The 21844-nt window shown below is 46.6% G+C and overlaps 4 protein-coding genes across 4 annotated transcripts; all 4 read right to left on the reverse strand.

The window, feature by feature from the left end:
- Nucleotides 1–2364: 2364 nt before the first annotated feature.
- LOC129598959 (uncharacterized) lies at nt 2365–3475 on the reverse strand. The gene is made up of 2 exons (XM_055497053.1): nt 3426–3475; nt 2365–3361 (listed from the first exon to the last, which is right to left on the reverse strand). Exon 2 carries the CDS (start codon nt 3185–3187, stop codon nt 2378–2380), a length of 810 nt encoding a protein of 269 aa, XP_055353028.1. The 5' UTR covers nt 3188–3361; nt 3426–3475; the 3' UTR covers nt 2365–2377.
- On the reverse strand, nt 3335–4216 carry LOC129598971 (BTB/POZ domain-containing protein 6-B-like). Its single transcript, XM_055497067.1, has 4 exons — nt 4152–4216; nt 3959–4081; nt 3673–3832; nt 3335–3361 (listed from the first exon to the last, which is right to left on the reverse strand). The coding sequence occupies exons 1-4, from the start codon at nt 4214–4216 to the stop codon at nt 3335–3337; spliced, it is 375 nt and encodes a 124-aa protein (XP_055353042.1).
- A 10181-nt stretch (nt 4217–14397) lies between these two features.
- Nucleotides 14398–15735, reverse strand: LOC129598972 (uncharacterized). Its single transcript, XM_055497068.1, has 4 exons — nt 15652–15735; nt 15401–15579; nt 14979–15114; nt 14398–14919 (listed from the first exon to the last, which is right to left on the reverse strand). The coding sequence occupies exons 1-4, from the start codon at nt 15733–15735 to the stop codon at nt 14398–14400; spliced, it is 921 nt and encodes a 306-aa protein (XP_055353043.1).
- Nucleotides 15736–20127: 4392 nt separating this feature from the next.
- LOC129598973 (BTB/POZ domain-containing protein 6-A-like) lies at nt 20128–21836 on the reverse strand. The gene is made up of 6 exons (XM_055497069.1): nt 21676–21836; nt 21492–21614; nt 21270–21429; nt 21028–21206; nt 20654–20789; nt 20128–20595 (listed from the first exon to the last, which is right to left on the reverse strand). Exons 1-6 carry the CDS (start codon nt 21834–21836, stop codon nt 20128–20130), a joined length of 1227 nt encoding a protein of 408 aa, XP_055353044.1.
- Nucleotides 21837–21844: the final 8 nt, after the last annotated feature.

The raw sequence follows: 21844 nt of genomic DNA on the forward strand, positions 1-21844 counted from the left end.
AAATTGTCTCAGTTTCTTATGGGCAAGTTTCGAAAGTGGTACGGTGTGAAGGCCGATAGCTCCGCCTTCATGATTGGCCATTCGCCATTGTGTTTTGCTGTTCTGGGGATTTCCATCCCACACATTGCTGCTGTTTTGACGGACCTACAGCACAGCTGCGCTGGCTGTAGGATCCGATCTCATTAGTCTGGTGTTGCTGCGCCACGGTGCGCGAGTTAGATTTCGGCATTAAAGCCTCAATCCGGGTTCGCCGCTGTTTCGCCGTCGAAGGTACGTGGGCGCCCATAAGGCCCCACGTAACATGGTAGCAGATCACGGTGACGATCGTGTTCCCACAGCGCGCTTGCCCCGCTCACGGGCCACCTCTGAGCTGTGGACCAGATCGCTGCCGATGCAACCCCCGGTATGGAGCTCCATCCGTAGCCCCCCGGGATAAGCCACCTGCCGTGCAGAATGCACCCCGATGCGGAACGCATTGGATGCCTCCACCAGAAAGCGATGGAGATGATGCCGCGGAGCGAGAATCGTCTCCTGCGATGCCGACGGCGGACGCGGCCCGGATTCAGCGGGAAACCAGAACGGATACACCGCGACCAGCAGCACCCACTCCGATCCCCACGGCCGGATCGACCACCAGCATCACGCCGAAGAATTCCCCACACCAAAGCACTGCCCGTATTTCCTGGGACGGCGACCTTTCCCCGGACGGAACAGTGGATTTTCCCCACCGGAGCAGCGTATTCTTGTGTTTGCAGGGTCACGAGCGTACCGATGCCCCAAACCCCTGCCCAAATTTCCCCAGAACGTGACCTTTCCCTACTGAAGAAACTACGGAACTTGCCTGTTTCCGGGTTGGACCCTGGATCTTTTGCGACAGTGCGTTGACCCAATAGGTCGACCTCTGACCGAACCGGAGCCGACCTGACCCGGAACCCGACTTGAGCCGAACCGGATTCGAGCCGACAAGACTGAGCCGACCGGACCACCTTACCTGACCTGTACTGACCGAACCGGACCGTAAGCCGCCCGAAGTGGAACCGTGTATCCGGTAGTAAAGTCAATTGGACGTAGTACAGGGACGGGCCTGTACTACGCCGTGTTTTTTTTCATTTGATCTTATGTTACTTGTACTGCATGCATACTGACATGACTTCATACATTTTCTTATTTACGGCGCATACCGCCATTTTCATGCACTTCGCAGGGGCTCAGTGTTGGACAGTACAGGGATGTGAAGGCCGATAGCTCCGCCTTCATGATTGGCCATTCGCCATTGTGTTTTGCTGTTCTGGGGATTTCCATCCCACACATTGCTGCTGTTTTGACGGACCTACAGCACAGCTGCGCTGGCTGTAGGATCCGATCTCATTAGTCTGGTGTTGCTGCGCCACGGTGCGCGAGTTAGATTTCGGCATTAAAGCCTCAATCCGGGTTCGCCGCTGTTTCGCCGTCGAAGGTACGTGGGCGCCCATAAGGCCCCACGTAACAACGGTTGCAAGTATCCATGAAATAAATTCATATCCGTGATGGTGTCAGGTTTGATGCAGTTTGATGCAGTCAGGCGTTAACGGCTAGAAATATGTCAGGCCATTAAGAGTTAATAACAGAGAGCTGTACAAAAACTATTTCGAAAAATCATGCGCAACCCAAAGGACAAGTACCTAAAATATTTTCTGTGACTCTTTATTACTAGTCAGATGCAAGGAACATTTTGGCCATAATCAGATGATACGCTCGTTTCGGTTTCCCTGCTGCCACCTGGCTAGATTGTATCATCAGCTCTTCAAATTTTACAGTCAGTTGCTTATGATCGATCGCTATACAGTGCAAATTATCACCCAACGTTTTCTTCTGATACGTTGAACAGCCATAATAGCCGTTTCCGGTGGCCGCATACACGACCTGTCCGTAGAACAAGATGTCCGTAGCTCGAACAACTTTGTCGATTGTTGCACTGTCTTCTAGGCCGCTGGTGCACCACGTGAAGGTCACTCTAGACGGAGTTGTCCCGCTGGCCTTGGCTGGCTCCCACCAGAAACCCGCCCCGCCCTGCACAAACAATTCTTCTCCGGCCTCAAAACCTGCTTGTATTAGGGTGTCGCGGCGACGCTCCGTTGGGAAGGGCAGCGGAGGCTTCGTTGTGGCATTCTGATACAGGAACACGCTGGTCAATTCCGTTTCAGTCAAAATACCATTCTGTCGAAGCAATTAATCAAGCAGTACTGCCATAAGGAAACGATCGAAGCAAACTAACCTTAGCGGGACCATTGGCTAACTGACCGGCATCCAGCAACGGGAAGCGAATCCATTTATTAGCACAAGCCAGTCTAGACAGAGTAATTAGTGTAGTTAAAGAAACCGCATTCTAGGTTAGGAATTACTGCGCATCTTTGGGGGCAAACAGCCACTCACGCACCCCAATGTTAGAAGGCCAGTTTTCCGCAGCAAACATCTTATCAGACTCATGAGCAAATGAACCAACACGAGCGAACAAACTGTTTTTGCCACCTTTTTTAGCAGTGTAAATAGACACAAATCGAACTGAGATCCCATTAGATTCAATGGCATTCTTGAGATCCTTGCTGTAGTCATCAAGTGTCTGGTGTCGGGTCGGATCCAAAGGGGGGATGCCATGTAGACAGAAGTCCTTTTTCTCTTTCTCCTTGTCAGCCTTGCTGGTGCGCTTCTGTAGAGTCGACATCACGATGTCTTCCCTGCAGTCTGAACTGGTGTTCCGCGTACCACGTACAACTTTCTTCTTTTTCGCAACAGTTGCCCAGGAGTCCCGCGTGTCCGGCGACTTGGAAGTAGGGCTGTCAAAACACAGGGGAGCAACGGCACTTTCTTCTGGGGTTGACATTTTGCCTTGGGGGCTGCCAAGGGGTGGGAAGTTTTCATTCTCGCTGGCGGGCGTCTTGATGGTCAATCGAAACCCAGAGGGTTGAGGAGATAATCGACCACTTTCGACCGCGCCAGAGAGGGATGTTGCTTGGGTATCCGTTTGCATGTTGACTTTGTTACTCAAAGCGCTTAACACACAGGCAAACTCGTCGTACTTTTTCTGGCTTTCCTGCAGCTCTTTGATTTGGGCCTCCATGATGGTAAGCTGGGATTTCAGGCGATGGTTTTCGTCTACGATTTCAGCAAGGATAGCAGGGACATGCTCACTCACGATCTTGGTAATCATAGGGGGAACCTCGGTTTCGATAAGGTCCGCCGCAGCAGAGTGCTGGCACACGTCGACCAAATCTCTTTGAATAGCTGGTACAAGCGAATCAGAAACAACGCATCACCCAACATCTGACGGCGGTTGACAGCCGACGGCTCCAGACTATTACGCTTGCATCTCTCCGTGGCCCATCTGCATTAACAGCACTGTTTATAATCTCAAATACTGCGAAACTCTTCCATGTCGTTGTGGTCACCTTTCAACGGCTGCATACACCTCATACTCTTCCACATGCAGTGTCTTACGCTTCAGTATCATTGTCAGCAGATCTAGACCGATAGCAGAAAAATCATCCGACGATAAAATGCGGCTTGCGAACATATCCATCCAATACAAACATTTCTCAAGCACATTGTCAGCATGCCATTGAATCGCCTACTCAAAAGATGGTTTATACAACTACCCGGTTAATCTCTGCAATTTGCGCGCTGAAACAAACTAACCTGCTCCGCAAGTGTCAACACCTTGTCGAAAGTTATCCGCTTAGTAACGAATGCGAGGCATTTCTTGACCAGCTGCGGCAAATCGTACTTATCAGCGCAGTTCATGGTCGGAATGGCATTATCCAGATTCAGGTTCTCAACCGAATCAGTGTATATGTAGCTGGAACAGAACGACAACGTATGTACTAGACGCGTAACCAAAACCGTAAAACACTGTGGGATTTTAAAATTCCGTAGACTTTAGGACATAGCGTAAAGCTAACAAACGGGGCATATTTTCACGCACCTGAGCATGTTAGCAAACGCCTCGGGAGGCAGATCCGGAATCTCGATGGCATCCTCACAACTTTCTGGCAGACTGCCGTTGAACATGGTGTCAAACACTGTGCTGCAAATGCTCAGAATGTATCTGGAAAACAAGACCAAGACGGATATCATCAGCACCATAACTGCTACGTATACGAGGAGCATTCGCTCACTTGTGGGCGGCGAACATCTTCACGGTGCCAAATTGATGCCCTACAGCAAACCGCACGTCGCTCATTCGTCCACTGGATAATGTCTTCGACAGACAACTGACGATACTCGAGTCAGAATCGCGTCTTTCAACACATTTTATTGGCATAAAATTTGTGGACGCCATTCTAATTCTGCTGTTGCACCTGTCGCGATGGGGATGAAATGTACAGACTACAGAGCCACCGATCCGACAGGCAGATGGCACAATGGAAGGAAGGGAGCCTTCTTGTTAAACAAGCTTTACAAAAAAACCAACGATAACACACTTCCAACCTCATAGAACACGATAGCAAAGCAGGTGAATTTAACGATTCACACGTTTTTATCCAGAAAGATCACACAGAAAAGTTGCAAAAGTGGAAAAAACTGAAAATTCAGTTCATCCGCAATGTGCACCAGCATGGAAAATTCGCAGGCTGCCAAACTGCACCGGAACGGCAAAGGGGTGTACATGTACTGTATGTACGAGTAGTACAGTAGTACTGCATAATGCATATACTGATCTTTGACCAAGCCGCTGCATGAACATCACTGCCGGCCATTGTGATTCTTGCAATTAAGGTCGTGTGACCGACCGTTCGGCGACTTTGTACTTTGTAGTGTCCGCCTTACACGTGCTGGTATTAGCGAAGTCGATAAAGCTGCTGACCGCTTTGTACGAGTATCAATGATCGAAAGCCTTTCGACGAAAGGCTAGGCACCTAGACGATCATGGTTGCCGTTTTCTACTGCCGGATTTTCTATTGAAAAGACTTCTTTTGCTATCATACTTTTTCTTTTGCTTTTGCTGTTGAAAAAACATCTTTTGCTATCATACTGGAGAATCGGCATTCGTAAATTTCCCCAACAATAATTTAGTTTAATTTCTTAAGAATTTCTTGGTAGATGTTTGTTACTCATGTTTCAACCCGCAGCATTTTATTTCGGAGAGACGTAGAAAACGAAACGTCGTGTGACGTATCTCTTTCGCAATAAAAAGTGTGCATCAGTTAAGGATCTCTCAGTCTGTGGGGTTCCTCTTCCAGTTTCGCTAGCATGAACCACAATCCGGCATTATGCACAAGTCCTGAGCGGTCCGACGTAAGACCAGGGCTTATCAGCAGCCTTAAGCTATCGCTCGTCAGTGGAGATCTAAGTGATGTACAGTTCCTGGTCGGACGGCAGTTTGGAGAAGCGAAGATCTTCACCGCACACAAGTAAGTAATTACTCACAACTTCACAAGTCACAACTTAATGTGTGACGGTTAAGCGTCGAAGGTAATTCTTGTGTTATCTTGCAGGTATGTTTTGGGTCTTCGAAGCCCCGTATTTCGTGCCATGTTCTACGGAGGTGTAGCTGAAAACTGTGAAAAGCCCATCGATATTGCTGATGTTCTCGTGGATGCCTTTGCCAATATGCTAAGGTGTTGTTTGCAGGCTGGACCTTGTGTTGTTTGCAGGCTGGGGACGGTTTTTTACTTGTAATATGTGGACTTCAGTTTTCTCTATACCGACGCCGTGGATGGGCTGTGTTTGGAGAACTTCATCCCGACGTGGATGTGTGCGGACAAGTACGATCTGCCGCAGCTGGTGGGCATGTGCCGTGACTTCGTCAATGCCAAATTAAGCGTCAATAACTGTTTGACGATCCTCGAAAATGTTCGTAGGATATTTGAGCCCGTATTTTGCATTAGTGCGAGTATTATCTAACACGGAGTGTGACTGTTTAGGGAATTGAGTGGCATGCCGAGGAGATTGTCAAGCGCTGCCTGCACTTCATCAACAGATCCGCTGAAAACGTCCTGCAGTCCGAATATTTCGTGAACATTGAACAGAAGACGCTTATGAAGATTTTGCACAGTGATGAGCTTGATGCCACTGAATATGACATCTTTTTGGCTGTCGAAAAGTATGTGAATTGGTTTGCCGCGGATAACGTATTTCCTCAAGCGCATGCCGGCGTGGTAGCAACAGGTTTTATAACATTTGTCCCAGGTGGGCGCTGGAGGCATGCAAGACCAGCAATCTCCCCCCAACCGCCGCCAATCGCCGTCAGATGAAGCAATAAACCACTCTACAAAGAACCGCAAGACGGTGACACGACTACAAGGGCACAATGCCGATGGGCAAGCCCCGTCTACCTTGGCCGGCCCGTCCGCCACCTGTGTACTCGTCAACAGAGGAAACCGCACGAGAAGTAACGCTTCAAACAGGCCGTTGGAAGTGCACGATCTGTATCAGTATAAGTTCGCCACGGAGAAACCGATGCTGCCGTTTTCAACGGAATCTCGCCGACTGTCCTCCTTCCGCATCGGCAACACCGTGCTGCAGTACAAGGAAAAAGTGTATGTGCAGCCTTCCATGTCATGGGCATGGTGCGCTGCAAAAATTGTGGGAGGAGGGCCGACGGAGTTTCGGTATGTGTGGTACAACCCTATAGCCGGCGCATCACGCGAAGGCAGCGCGACCAGCGACAAGATTATGCGTGCTGCCGAATTCCTTAACTGCGGTCAGTCGTTGAGTGCCGTTATTAACGGCAGCAGTAGGAGGGTTACGTACCGTCGGGCCGATGGTGATCAGCATGTGGTCATGCACGATCAGGGAGAGTATGTGGTCCGCTTCCTTGATCTATCGTGTTTTGATGCTGACGTTCGGTTCTTCCGCATTGCGTTCCGAAACGGCAAGCTAAGATTGTGAAGCTTGTGCTGGAAAAAAAACCGGTGAGTGTGTCTGGTTTCAGCGGCTCACGACGTGGTAGCTTGATAAGAATTCTTTTGTAGCCGTATGGAGATGGTCTTCCCCGATAGGACCTTGATTTTAATGCCCATCTTTTTTTGTTGCCTGTTTTGGGTTTGAGTATTTCGTTTTCTGCCTGCCCTCTGTTGATAAACAGTCGGTATTTCTTACTTTAGAAGTCAGGTTGTATCCTTTTGTTACTTGCTGTCCGCCCTTTTTGAAAGTCAAGCAAATACTAACACGAAACAATTACTGTCAGTTTCCAACTGATGACTAAAGTAAAAGATGTTACGGATACGACTTCCGTTATTCCTGTGATGTACACTGGAGCGTACTAATTGTAACATCTCCAGATCATTCGCTGTCTCTAGCCGATCGCATCTTGTTATTGTGGCCAATGCCCATTCGGAATATTCCTGTTGTTCTCTTGTTCTATGTAGACTATGCTGCTGTTTAGTATACTGTATATTGAGCAACGGTGCTGTAAGAAAGTTACAGCTGTTCAGTTCAATAACGATTATTTTCCTTAGCGTCCGCCAGCAGCGTATCTGCATGTTAGGATTTTATCACTGACTTTATGGTACACAGATGCCTGGAAATGGTGGACGCTCATACCGATGTGGTTAAGTTTAGTAGCATCCTTCCAGACACGCTGGAGTTGATTTTACAACGCGAGTACCTTCTCAGCCGAGGAGAACATTATCCACGAGGCTATCGAAAGGTCAGACGGTGGATTTTTGTTCAGCTGGGCCCATTTCCTCCTGGTCCGACAAAAACCCTTTGTTATCCTGATGTACACTGTATTACCGCGAAATTAAGAAACAATTTTGTAAATTTCTCCTATGGACAGGCGCTCGCATTCACTGCAGCTCCGCTGACAAATGACAGATCGAGTTCACACTTCCACATCATCCGGTCACTGTGACACTGTCTGAGCCGTACTGAGCGTTACCACTTGTTAACACGTGAACTGTTCATATGAAAACCGTTCGATAATTTCGCAGAAATACGATAAAGTTTATATTGATGTCAATATTGTATCTGGGAAGCGGAGACTTGTATTACCAACTACCTGGAAGCTTCTGCTGCCACCCGACGCCAGATGCCGGGTTCGTCGTTTTATTTGATCAGGTTTCCTCTGGAATCGTGATGCTGTACGCAGCTGTTTTTGAATTAGGCAAAAGCCATCAAGAAACAAAAGGGGCACTCGCTTGATATTATGTCACGTATTCAAAATAAGGAGTTTAATACGACGCCAGTCAGTATGAGAACTGAATAAAAACCAGCAGGAAATGCTACTATTACATGTACAAGCAAGTGTTGCTACAGTCTACAGATATACGAGGACACTACATACTACTCAAATGATTCACAGTAGAAGTTAAAGTTATGAAATGATACGGAATTCGATTTAAGCAGAAGCATCTCTGTTCAAGCAAAATTGGGCTGCTAACACGAGAGGTCCCCCATCGACCCAAAACAAAAAGCAACGCCGTTATAATGGTGACAAATGCTGATGTAGTCGGAAATGGTTATAATAGAAGAGAGCCGCCACGGTTACTCGAGTCCACTCACCCCCAAAGATTCGCAAGCGGCTTTATGGCGCAGGCAGGAGGAAAAGAAAGCGCAGCGCCAGGTGAGACAACTTCGCCAAGCGCATTTACTTGAAGTCCCGCTTCCGGCAGCACTGGCCCAGACTGACGCGGGTCAGTGGACTGCGTTGTGTACATCCCTACAAACAGAGAATGCTGCAGCCTGGATGCTGAAGACGTAGACCAGTACTCTGGGCACAGCAGTACACCGCAACGGCCTACCGCCTAATCTCCGTACAATCAACAATGTAAGGCTAACATGTTTAAATTCGCTAGTCGGTTCGCGCTTGAAAATTCGAGTAATAAAACAACAAACAGTGTGCAACAGGCACTCATCCAAAATGCATTAAGGGAAGAGGTATAAAATGGCATAAAATTCATGTGCGTGGTACATGGTATAAAATTCGTGTACATGTACAAAAACTTCCGCTTTCGCGCGCTACCAAACACTGTTTCGCATTGCTTTATGTTATTTAGCCAAATGACTTGTCTACATAGGAGCAAAAACCGTTTTCGCGCGCAACATGCGTTGGAGAGTTGTGGCTCTAAAATATTTCAAAACGTGTAATATATTTAAGTGAACAAAAAAGTCGTTACGGGCAGATCCTTTCCAAATTCGGCATGGGAACGTACGCAAGTGTGAAGATCATTTTTACATTTTTTACATCGCGTCAGAGTTCCAATATTTTGTAAAATTCGTAAAAAATTTGGAAGCTTGTAAATTTTATTTTGAAATCTCCACAAATGCTCGTTCCGCGGTTGCGTGTAGTAAAGACCTTTATAATTATACTAATGTAGGTTTTCATGCAAAAATCCGGAAATTGGCCACTTTGAGACTTTTACTGTCTTTTAGTAAGCACACCTGAATGCACTTAAACGTTTTGGAATTTTCTAACAGCCATAACTTCCAATTGGATGCTAAGCGAATAAACGGTTTTAACGCCAGTATAAAAAAAATCATTTGCCGACACAAGGTATAAAACTACAAAAAAGTGTTGGGGAGCGCGCGAGGTACCATGCACCAGGACACTTCCGCGGTCCGAACAGAGAAGCGTCTGTTTGGGCAGTGCATTACAACGAAGCAATTTCGAGTTGGTTGTTCACTCGTACATCGTGATAGAATTGAATAGGTAGTATTAGATACACCGGCTGAAAGCTGGCTCTTACCCTGCAGGCTGTTATGTTCCGTTTGCCGATGCCAACATTTGCGACACACGCCGCTTATCTTCTGCGCTGGGCTCCGGCAACGCCCCATTCAACGTATCCCACAGCGTGGCCGCCCAATTCCTACTCAGCGGCAGATGCACCATGGGCATATCCACTTTCAACGGCAACGTCTGCGGAATGCGATGCAGTATTTTAATAACTCTCAAATACGTACACAAATGCACTAGAAAAGTGAAAGGAAACTTTCACAACAACAAAGTATTACCATCTTGGCGACGCTCATCTGCAGGTTCATTATGCACCGCACCAGATGGAGCACATCACACGGCAGACCACAGCACGCTGCGTTGAAATCATCCAGATGGCCGCTGTAACGAAGCGGCCGCCCTGGCTCGTTCACGCTGCTGGACGCATGCACCTCGCAATGGTCATCGCTAGCCAAGTCGCCACGGTTCAGTTTCAGGGCCATGTTGGTCACGCCGACCAAGTACAACCCTGCCACACGGATCCCGGGATGCTCCCGCGCCACGGCGTGGATGATGTCCGACATGACTAAGAAATCCACGAGGTGGACGCGGTGCGCGCGGTCATGGAGGATAATGTGCTTGGTGGAGGGACGCAGACATTGGAAGATGGGCGCGGTCAGGGTGTAGTGCAGATGGGGCACCGATACGCTGGCTGCACTCGTCTCGATAACGAGGTTAGCCGTCAAAATCGGAGCGTCCAGAATGGCGTTCCACGCGGAGCAGACAGCGCGCAGCTGGGTCTGCGTTAATGTGTCCAGGTGGGCGAACACTTGTTGCCACCCGTCCACTCCCAGCGACAGGCCTTCGTCCGTCGTCGCACATTCTACCGGAGCCGGCAGCGTCCGTAGCATGTCTGGAATGCGCTGCAGCAGCGCGGCGTGCAGCGGCTGAAGGAGTTTCTGTTTCAAGCACAACAACACAAATTGTCCAACACGACAACCACAAATTTTACGGCATCAACCGGTGAATTTGAAGCTAATGCGGATTATTGAATGGAACAAAGCCCTGAGGGAAGTGCGTTTAGCTTTAAAACTGTAGGACCTGGGTGCGATTTCTGCGAGGGGTCACTTTTATCTCACAAAATTAAACGAGAAAATGTATAAGTTTCAAAATTAACCGGTAAAAAATTTCCCATTAGCCTGTTAAGATAGTTTCATTCTGTTTTTTTATGCCGAATAAAGGAGTTGAATACAGCAAGAAAGTAGTACTGTAATAATCGTGACGCGCCGTAGTGACTGTCTGTACTCGTACAGTGCGAGTCGTGCTTTGATTTATTGCTTGGTTCTGACTAAGGAGAAGTCTGGAGAACCAATCAATAAAGCGATTTTGTTAACTAGCATCTAATTTTTCGTTCGGGTCTGCGCTCCCAAACAGTTGGAGTCTTTTCATAGTGCATGTGAACTATAACTGCTGGTTTCTATGTAGGTAATCTATGCTCACGCCGGTGTCGTGTTTGACGCGCTAGTTGACGCCCTATAATTGCACGAATGACGGTTTAGGTTTTCTCAGTGTTTAAATCTGAATCATTTTAGTTAGAGCGGGATATGGTACAACCTTTCGTTTATGGAAATGTCTTAGTGTGACCTTTAAGGCTACTTGTTCTGTGTGCCTTCTGCGTAGTTACGATCACTGGTACTTCTACACGTATGTTTCCTGACTACTACAATTCCTGTATATTTCCAGGCTAGTGCAGTTAGTTGCTCAGTTGGTGAGATACGAAGCACATCACTAACCGACAGATACGCCACCAGTAATGTCCATCACCACAGGCATTTGTGTATGTACTATATATCGGTTATTACTAAACAAAACCTTAACGCTAGTTATTTAAAATTTCTGGCCAGTTAACGACTGAGCGGTTTGGAGCCAGGAACGTTGCGACTCCTGCCGCTTAATATGTAAGAACTAAGAAGATAACATACTTGTACCGCGCCTGCAGCTTCCGCAGGCCAGACGCCACCAGCCAGCTCCACAATATACCGCAGCTGCTCATCCTCCACGTCGACGCACACTGCCTGTCCGTAACAGCCATGTTTTCCGTCTATCTGCAGGTCCATCAGCGCCGGCAACAGCTGTAGTGCTGACACCTCCGAACCCGGACAATGGGCGGGCAGCGGCATACTGCGCTTTACAAACCGTCCGGGTGCAATGCGCAGCGGCATCGTCTTATTCGGAAACTTGGCTCGCTGATGCAGTAGCTCAAACGAGTAGTTGGCCGGCACCGACCAGCGGATCCGGTGTCGCGGGAAGATGTCCGTCCAGGTCGCGCCGCTGTCATCCTGTCCCTGGACCATGGCTACACCGTAGTGTTCGCACCAGAATGACGCGTCCCCCGCCCGCGGATTCGGCATGGTCCCGGGCCACCAGCGCCATGCACCGGCGGCTGATTCACGCCGCAGCACTTCCACCGGGACGGTGGTCCACGGTTCTGGACGGTCTTTCAAGAAATTCCACTGGGACATCGTGTAACCCTTGGACATCAGGACACTGTTGTACGGGAAGAGTTCACGATGACGGTTGGGGCATAACAGATCGATGTACAGCCCGTTAGCTGTCACGTCCACGACGCGGCCGTATAGATGTACGTTATCGTTGCGCACCACGTTGATGTGACTGGTCCGCAGCGAAAACATGGTTAACGTTGGGTTTGACCGCACACACAATTTCTGGAGACCTTTTATTGGGACGTAACAATTCAACTGACTGCAGTCAAAACTGCTGACAGACCACAGTGCGCGCTAAACTGCTCAGCGATCAACACAGAACACTGCTACCGACTAAAGGTTCTCGATACTGACGGACCTGTCTTTGCGCACGCTACGAAACAACTGGTCAAAAAACTAAAAAAGTGCGTCGAAGTGAAGGCTTCACCGATCGTCGCTGTTGCTTATATGGTGACCTGTATCCGGAATAGCGAAACTCTTAGGTCATGATCCGGTTGTCAGTAATAAGCAGATCTCTCCTTGCTAGAGAAACCCTTCACAACTGTGTGTCGTAGATGTTTCCAGAACAGAGCTGCTGCCGTTGCACAAGAAAATGGAGGTACCGAGTGCAAATTGACAGCCGTGTATGTACTGAAATCCGGCCTTGCAACCTTTCGCTGTAGGAGCCCAAGCCCTCCCTCAAAATTAGAATGGGTGTAGGTTACGGAAGGCTTCGTGTTTTCCGATTGTCGCATATTATGTATCGCGCTCTTAAATCTTAAAGTTATCCTTATTCATGATAACCTTTTAAAATTAACTCAGCCAATGTAATAATAACTAAAAAGTCAATAACAACACGCATCCAAGTCTGCTTTCAGTCGGGCAAAATTTTCTCTATGCCAATGAAATAATTATTAGTACCAGCTATCCGACGGCGATAGATTTAAGACAACCACTACAGAGTATTACTTCGTAGCACATCTTCAGTTGTAGCTGCTTAGTCGTACACGGCCGATTCAAAATAATTATGAACTGTTCCAATGCAAATTTTACGGCGGCCGTTTGCTGTGTTATGAATTGTGCAATAAACGGACATTCCAGAAACATCAAGTTTTTATTGGGTTATTCACATTGACAGTGGTTAAACTCAGAATCACGCAGTTCTCATCATTTCAACCAATAGTACACTTCATCCAGCCTCTTGCCAGTACAAAACGTTTCCTGAACACAAGCAGCATAATAGCATTACCTCGCATTAAAGCAACACTGATTCTCTGCTTCAGAAACTGAGTGGACCGTTTCTCCTGTGCCCTCTCAAACAGCATCGTACCGAGTGTAGACATCTTATATTTCGATTCTTTACCCCACTCGCCCATTGTTCCGAATACCAAAGCAGAAAAGTTGAAATTATCGCGTAAATATCCGTGCTTATGGTTTTCCAGAAACATATTTACTACAAAACACACAAGATACAGATAACCCTCAGCACACATTTTACACACATAATTACAAAACAACAATTACGAGCTGTAGTTTCCTGACGCAAAACCAAACAATTAAAAATCCAAATAAATACAAGTTAAACAGAACAAGAATAACCTATCGCAACTTTCAGTCATTCCGTGCAAAATTAATTTGTTTTGGTTTAATAACTGAGCAGACAAACACCCAAGGTACTCGCAGGTCTGGTCAAGCGTATTTAGATTAAGGAGAACAAGAATAAAAAACGAAAGGTGCAGCAGTTCCCTCAAGTCAGGTGAGTACAGAAACTCATTAACAGAACCACAACAAAATTCACTGACATTACTTTTCGGCACCACTCATCTTATCAAAAAAAATTTACATCGATGCGCGTTGTTTGCAACACAGTGTAATTTTTGACGGCTCTCGCATTTTGTTCCCGCATTTTTATGCACATTCGTATTCATGCGTTAATCATTGATCAGGAGCAACTGAGATGAACAGCGCTGAAAAGGCGCCAATTATTAACAGACAACAAAGCGTCGACGTATTTGCACCGTAAAGCGTCACGCCTTCTCAGGATTATCGTTACAATGGGACCATAGTAAGCGCCGGTCAATGGCACGCTCTCCATTTAATCAGCTTTATTCCACCAGTACTTTTCGTTAATCGTACCGCATGATGTTGAACACAGTTATTATATAAAGTAAAAAGAATGCGCCACCCAGAGAATATTCAAAATGTCGGAAAAAATAGGAGCAGAAGCCTGTACACAAATATTCCCGAACATGATAAATCAAAGGCAAAAAGAGTTTTTCTTCTCTAATGATTGACTAATAACACTCCGTTCCAACAAGCTTCTTCGTCAACCAGAACAAGCCTTCGCACCGTATTCCACGCTGACACCTCGCTATCCTGTAGCATCAGCTCGTCAAAGCGAACGGCCATTTCTTTGCGATTGCACGAGACAACATGCAATCCTTCAGTCCACATGTTCCTCTGATATGTCGAGTAGCGATAATAGCCTTTCTCCGTAAGCGCATGCAGGCACTGGCCGTGAAACAGGATGTGCGCAGCCCGAACGACTTTGTCGGCCGATGCGCTATCTTCCCGGCGACTGGTGCACCACGTAAAGGTCACACTGAACGGGGTAGTCCCGGTGATTTTGGCCGGTTCCCACCAGAATCCCGCTGGACTCTCTACAAATACTTCCTGTCCGGGCAGGAATCCGACTCGCATCAGCCTGTCCTGACGACGCTCTGTCGGGAACGGCAGTTTAGGCTTCGTTGTGGCATTGCGATAGAGGAACAAACTGGCTAACTCCGCTTCGGTCAGAAGACCACTCTGTCCATCAAACAGAATTAGCACGACATATCACAGCCAAAAAAGTGATTTAACCCAACTTTTGCAGGACCATCCGCAAGCTGACCGGGATCCAGCAGCGGAAAGCGAACTAGAAACAGCGCATCACCCAACACCTGACGGCGGTTAGCTGGAGAAGGCCCCATGTTGTCACGTTTGCATGCCTCCACGGCCCATCTAACAATAACACTGCGATATTATTACTACTTAGGATACCAACGTAGCTAGATCAACGGCGCCTAGCGCCAGCATTTCGTTTGATATGTAACAGATGCCGCTGCGCTATATTATCTTCAATCGAAAACCAGAGAATCATCACATGTTAATGCTATCACCACATCGCGACTGCCAGACTGAGCAGTGCACAAACTGCACATGCCCTAAGCGCTGCATAAGGTTACAAACGCAAGCGAAACATTACTGGTAATAGGTATTTTTTGATTTTTCCGACATCGAGACATACCTTTCTACGGCCAAATATACGTCATTCTCTTCAGCATGCAGCGTACTTCGCAGAAGGATTATTATCAGTGTAGCCAGACTAACGGTGATCAATTCATCTGACACCAGAACCCGGCCAGCGTTATTATCCACCCAACCCAAGAACTTCTTCATCACATCTTCCGCACACCACCGGATTGCCTGTACAAGACAGAGAGGTCGTCCTTGTACGGCTACTGCGTTACTGTTTTATTCTCTGGGAGACTATCTCACCTGCTCTACTAGAATCAACAGCTTATCGATCTTGATCGTCTTGATACCAGCGATCAATGTCAATTCCCTGGTAGAAATGCGCATTCCCAGTCAGGTTGTGCATTTGGTTTCCGACTACTTGAAAGGTCGATCGCAGTGTGTCACAGTGGAAAGCGCAGTATCACATGCACTTGCCGTATGTAGCGGAGTACCACAAGGATCAGTGCTTGGTCCGCTACTGTTTATATGTGTGCTGAATTTTATCATTCAGGCATTAAAGAACAAAAGCGCCGCTTTTGTTTTTGCAGATGACATTGTGCTTTTTCGCCCCATTACCCACCATTCTGACTGTGAACTATTACAACAGGATATTACGCGCGTTAGTGAATGGCTTTCCAGCAGGCATCTCTGTCTTAACGCCGCCAAGTCTGCTCATGTCAATTTCTCCAAGCAGATGACTCAAACACCTCCTTACAATTACATAATTAACGATGTCCCCGTTCCCAGTTTCGAACACGTCAAACATCTGGGTATCTGGCTGGACCGAAAGCTCAGTTTCAAAGTAAACAGCGAAAACATAGCCAAGAAATGCAAACAACGAATTGGCTATATAAATCACATTTTTCGTTACAGTAATTATGGCGCCCGTATTCGACTCTTCGAGTCACTTGTTCTTTCGATCGTTGACTACTGTAGCTCAATTACTCAACCGGCTTTAAAACAGTCGATCGTCACTCTCGAAAGTTGCCAAAGGCGATTCACTAAAAGCTTAAGACTCGGCAACAATGTTCTGAACTATGATGAACGATTGAAAGAACTCGGCTGGGACAATTTGAGCATACGTCGATTGAAGAAGGCCCTCCAGTTTATCTATAAGCTGGTCTTTCGCAAAATTCCCATGGGAGAGTTGATCGTATCTCCTCTTACTATTACTGCTGCCGTGCTTGAGTCTGTTGCAGGAAACACCAGATCAACTAAACGTCTGGTGGACCATCCATGCCCAATCCAACCGGCCGTGACAACTGTATGTGAATTGACTGTGACTCCCGCCCAAGAATCGTCGTATCTTTACCACCTGATATGCATTTGGAATGAGTTAACTCTGAATCCAGAGGCTTACGCGACCTTAAATTCCTTTTCCGAAGCGCTTCAGGGAGTAAAATGGAATGAACTGGCATCAGTAAAAAAACTGGAAAGTTCGTCTGGTGGAAAATAACTGCGCATTGTTTTTTCCAACTGTTCTTAATTGATTTCTCTTTTGCGTTTTGTTTTGTTTTGTTTTTCCTATATCGCGTTAGCCTTTCGCTGGTTTGTTCAGTTGACCTTTCGTCACGTTCTAATGTTTCCTCCCTTGATGTGCATTTAATCTACTTTATACGGTTGCGGTTTAGTTGTAACAGTACAAAAGGCGATTACGTGCGTAAGTGTCTTTGCTTTCCTTTTCCCCACGGTTTCTTTTTGAAAATTTTTCTAAAATCCATTAGGTATTTACTTATGTGGGTTTTGGTTTTATGCATCGACCCCAGCACGATCGCCTCCCTCCCTTTTTCCACAATAGCAGAAACCAACATCGCAACCGATAGAAGAGCACTTTCATGCTTCCATATTATGCTCATGGTTTTCCCTTTCTGATGTTTTGCTTGCTTTGTTTACCGTCATCACAGTGACCATGTTTTTTCGTGTTATGTTTCGATGTTGTTGTTACACTGTCTGAAGCCTAGAGGGGGCAACTGCTCCGTTGCAAGGACAATAAACTTTCATTCATTCATTCATTCGGCAGGCCTTGACCAGCTGCGGCAGATCGTATTTGTCAGCGCAGCTCATTGTAGGGATGACATTATCCAGATTCAGGTTCTCCACGGAATCCGTGTATATGTAGCTGCAACGGGAGTAAAAACAGGCATTCAACATCTTACCTAACCGTCTTATAGCGTATTTGACACCGCGTACAACAGTCAACAAACCCAAAATCCACATTCCTTCATGTACAGTACCTAAGCATGTTGCCAAATGCATCTGGAGGGAAATCAGGAATCTCAATGGGTTCCTCACAATTTTCTGGCAAGCTCCCATTGGACATGGTGTCAAATACAGTGCTGCGGATGCTGAGAATGTATCTGCAAAAGCATGAAGATTTATGGAAATCGGAAGCGGCAGAAATGGCCCACTGAGGCACGAGCGCGATACTGACTTGTGAGCTGTGAAGATCTTCACGGGGCCGTAGTGGCGTCCAACAGCAAACCGTACATCATTAAATCGTCCACTGGATAATGTCTGCATGATGCAGCTGACGATCCCTGAGTCAGAGTCTGGTTTTTCAGTAGACGTTGGTGAAGAAGGATTCGTGGAGGCCATCCTGATACAGCCAATGCACTCGTTTGATGAGACTGAAATGCACAAACTACAGGGTCTGCGATCTGGTAGCAACGGAAGGATTAGGTGCTCTGTAAAAATTTGTCAAGAAAAACAGTTAGCGAATAATCACAAATCAGAGGCTACGAAAATGCTGAGAGTAACAGTTGCGGTTTAGCAGTCAACTTCACATCACTTTCAAAACATCACGTTTCGAATGTTTTGGAAAGTAATAATTGTTTTGGAAAGTCAAAACTGCAAAGCGCTCGTTCGTGTCTGCCGGTTGCTGCCGATCCTCACTTGTCAGCCTGTCTGTGCACTGTGAACTGTGAAAGCTCCGCTATCCGTGAACAACAGCTGCAAACTCGCTTCTGCCTGATCGGGTTCGTGAGGATTCGGCTTTGCAACAGAATTATCATTGTACTTTGAACTTCGCAGATTTGCCGCCAATATTCCTGGTGCAGTTTAGTGTACGTAGTAGTACGAGTGCTTATTCTGGATAAGCCGCATTTAATATTGAAGCTTTCAGCGTGACATGTGTGGTTTTGTTCAGTGTGGCTGACCACACTGATTACAGGTGTTTGAGATGTTGCGGTAAACTGTCGAGTTTGTGAATGTTAATTTTAATTTGACTTTTGCCTGTCTTACGTGACGGCAATTTATTGCTAACGTGTGTGTGTTTATGAATTAAAGTTGTCAGCCTTGTGGCAGTATGTGATCTGTGTTTGTGTATGACCTTTCCCTTTCCCGTGTATTACCACCAGCACAGAACAGTCGTTTTGGTCTCGAGGACCGCCTAACAAACAAACCTCGTGGAGAGACTTGAGGGTCTCGTTGTAATATGTATATTTCTACGTGCTGTGCATTAGTTTCCGGTTTGGCTGTTCATATGTGTGTTGTGCTCATGTAAGCAACACTCTCCAACTCAATAATTTATCAATCAGTTGAATCTTAAATTATCTCTCTCTTATTACTGTCTCTCATAAGTTACAATTCTTATCCTGCTTTGAATTACAGCGTGACAAGATGGGGATTTTATTTGCAAATTGCAATATGTACAAGGACGAGCATCCCTCACAAAAATACAATCAAATGAAAAATCTATCCCAGTTGGCATGAGAGGGGACCGTGCATAATACACTCATGGCATTGCCGCGGATAATCTCTAAACTTAAACGTTGAAAGGAAAAACATGTAGGACGACTATCGCTCTTCCTGATGAACACTTTCTTGCCGATCTCCTTAAGCGTTACAGGTATTACCAAAATAACACACAGTACTCTATCTTTATTCCGAACTCATTGATCGGCATTTTTTCCAGCCAGTGGCTCTCGAAACTATGGGAAGTTGTGGCGAAAGTACTCGCCAGTTCATCAATGAAGTCGGCCGGCGTATCAAAGAACAAACAGGAGAAGCGCGCGCTGTTCAGTATTTATGGCAACGTATAAGTGTAAAAATTTAGCGCGGAAACTCGGCTTCTGTCCTGGGGACGGTCGGGTGTTCTCGAGAGTTAGAAGAGTTATTTTACTTGATCTAATTATTGGGGTTTTTAAAGTTTGAATGTAAAATGGCATTGGCTTGTACAAGTTGACAATAAATATATTTAAACACACAGTACAGTACGGTACTCTGTCATTGCAGTAAAAATTAATGATTTATACAGGTTTTGCAGCAACTATGCCGAATTTCAACTTTGTGAATTGATCAGTGGAAAATCTCATACGTAACAAAGCATAACTAAATTATATGTGTCGTGGGAACCCTATCGATAGCCTTGCGTGGTATGTTTAAAAGTGTGACAGCGGAGAGGAATATCGTTGGAAAGTTGTGAATTGTAAGCATCCTGCATCGGCATGCGGCTGGGCGGTCTTATTTTGTGCAAATGTACTTCTGGCGGAAGATGGGAAATGATTCTGGATTTTACCCACTTGGAGGAGTACAGCTTTACGGAATAAACGACTTAACCATCGTTTGCGCAATATACTGTGAAGGTCGTCAGACGTAACCGTGCAGATACGGGCTACACAAAAGTCAGATTCGGATAAACAATAAAGTACACATAACAGTGAAAGAGGAGAAAGAAACACGCATTAGAATAAAAAGGAAGCTAACCGTCAGAAACCTGGCTGGGTAAGTGGAAACCTGTTAAAAAAGCATTGCTACTTGACCATTTGTAGCCGCTAAATCGGCGAAGGGAAGGGTATACTCGCGCTGACCGTAATTAACAACGTGCTGATCAGAGTGCGCCCGATTATAACTAACAAACATATAGATATCGTTCATCTCGGCCAGCATCCCTTGGCCGTACTTCAGGAGGTCGGCAGCACGCACGATATGTCTGCCGAGAGCGCTCCCTTTCTCTGACGCTCCATTAGGGATCTTTTGCAACGTGTAGTAAAACTCTGTTTCTCCGGCGTCCATAATTTCCGCCGGATACCAAATATCCGCGTTGGGCCGCCGAACGAACACTTTTTCTCTGTATTTGAATACCGTGCCGTTGATGCGGAATGCAGTCACTCGGCGAGGGTCCGTTGAGAAAGGTAGGGCTGGTTTAATCTTGGCAAACTTGTACTGATGCAACTCCTGAACTTCGGATTGCAGTAATAAATCACTCTAACAAGATAAAGCGTGAAACAGAAATAATTTCCTTCCCGATTCCGCCGTCACTAACCTTCGCCGGCCCATCAGCCAGTTGTGTGCTGGTCAATAAAGGAAATCGTACCAGCAAAAATGCTTCACCTAGAATCTGACGCCGATTGGCGCCGGATGGATCCATGTTGTTCGTCTTGCAACCCTGTTGCGCCCACCTGTAAATACGTACAACGAGAAAACTTTATAGATATTATCGAGCCAGCCTCAGCCAGGTGCATAGGCGAATTATTACGCGTTATTCGCTTAAACTACAAATATACGGAAGTTAAAACGAATACGGAAGTTAGGCGAATTATTACGCGTTATTCGCTTAAACTACAAATATACGGAAGTTAAAACTGCGACCGCTCTCGATAAATAATCGTTTGTTTTCGACATCCAGTTGCACCATACCTTTCCACAGCCAAATAGACGCTATGCTCGGCGACAAAGAGCGTGTCTCTCTGCAAAATCATCACCAGCATCTTTTGGTCAACGGTCGAAAAATGTTCCGATCGCAGGACATCTTCAGCGTGCCGGTCGATAAACTGCAGGCAGCGCTTGACAATTTCCTCCGCATGCCACTGAATTCCCTGTAAACAGCCAAACGCCAACTTGATGGCGATAGTTAAGGTAGAAAGAAAACTTCAACGAACGTTCTCCAGAATAGTCAGGCAGTTTTCGACGCTAAGATGAGCACTGACAAAGTCACAGCAGATGTCCACCAACTGCGGCAGATCGTATTTGTCCGCGCACATGAACGTCTGGATGACATTCTCCACGCATAGGTCATCTGCTGCGTCAGTGTACAGGAAACTAGAATCAAAACAAGAATGGCTCAAAAAGTCTGCCAACGCGACCGTTGTGACGTCACAAACCTGAGCATATTGGCAAAGGCATCCGAAGGAACATCCGCAATATCGATGGGCTTCTCACAGTTTTCAGCCAAGCCACCGTAGAACATGGCACGGAACACGGAGCTTTGCAGACACAGAACGTACCTTCCACCAAAAATAACCTTCGATAACCGTCACGCATCAGTTTCCGCTCGCCAGAACTTACTTGTGCGCTGAGAGGAGCTTTCCTTCTCCAAACTGCCGGCCGACCATAAACTGCACGTCCTTAAATTCTCCGCTAGCGAGCGACTGCTTCATGCTGCTGATAAGCCCCGGTTGAGCGTAGGGCCGCTCGGGACTTGTGGACGCTGCCGAATTATGGGACATGCTACTGA

Source organism: Paramacrobiotus metropolitanus, unplaced genomic scaffold (genome assembly GCF_019649055.1).
Source record: "Paramacrobiotus metropolitanus isolate TYO unplaced genomic scaffold, Prichtersi_v1.0 Parri_scaffold0000133, whole genome shotgun sequence".
NCBI lineage: Eukaryota > Metazoa > Tardigrada > Eutardigrada > Parachela > Macrobiotidae > Paramacrobiotus > Paramacrobiotus metropolitanus.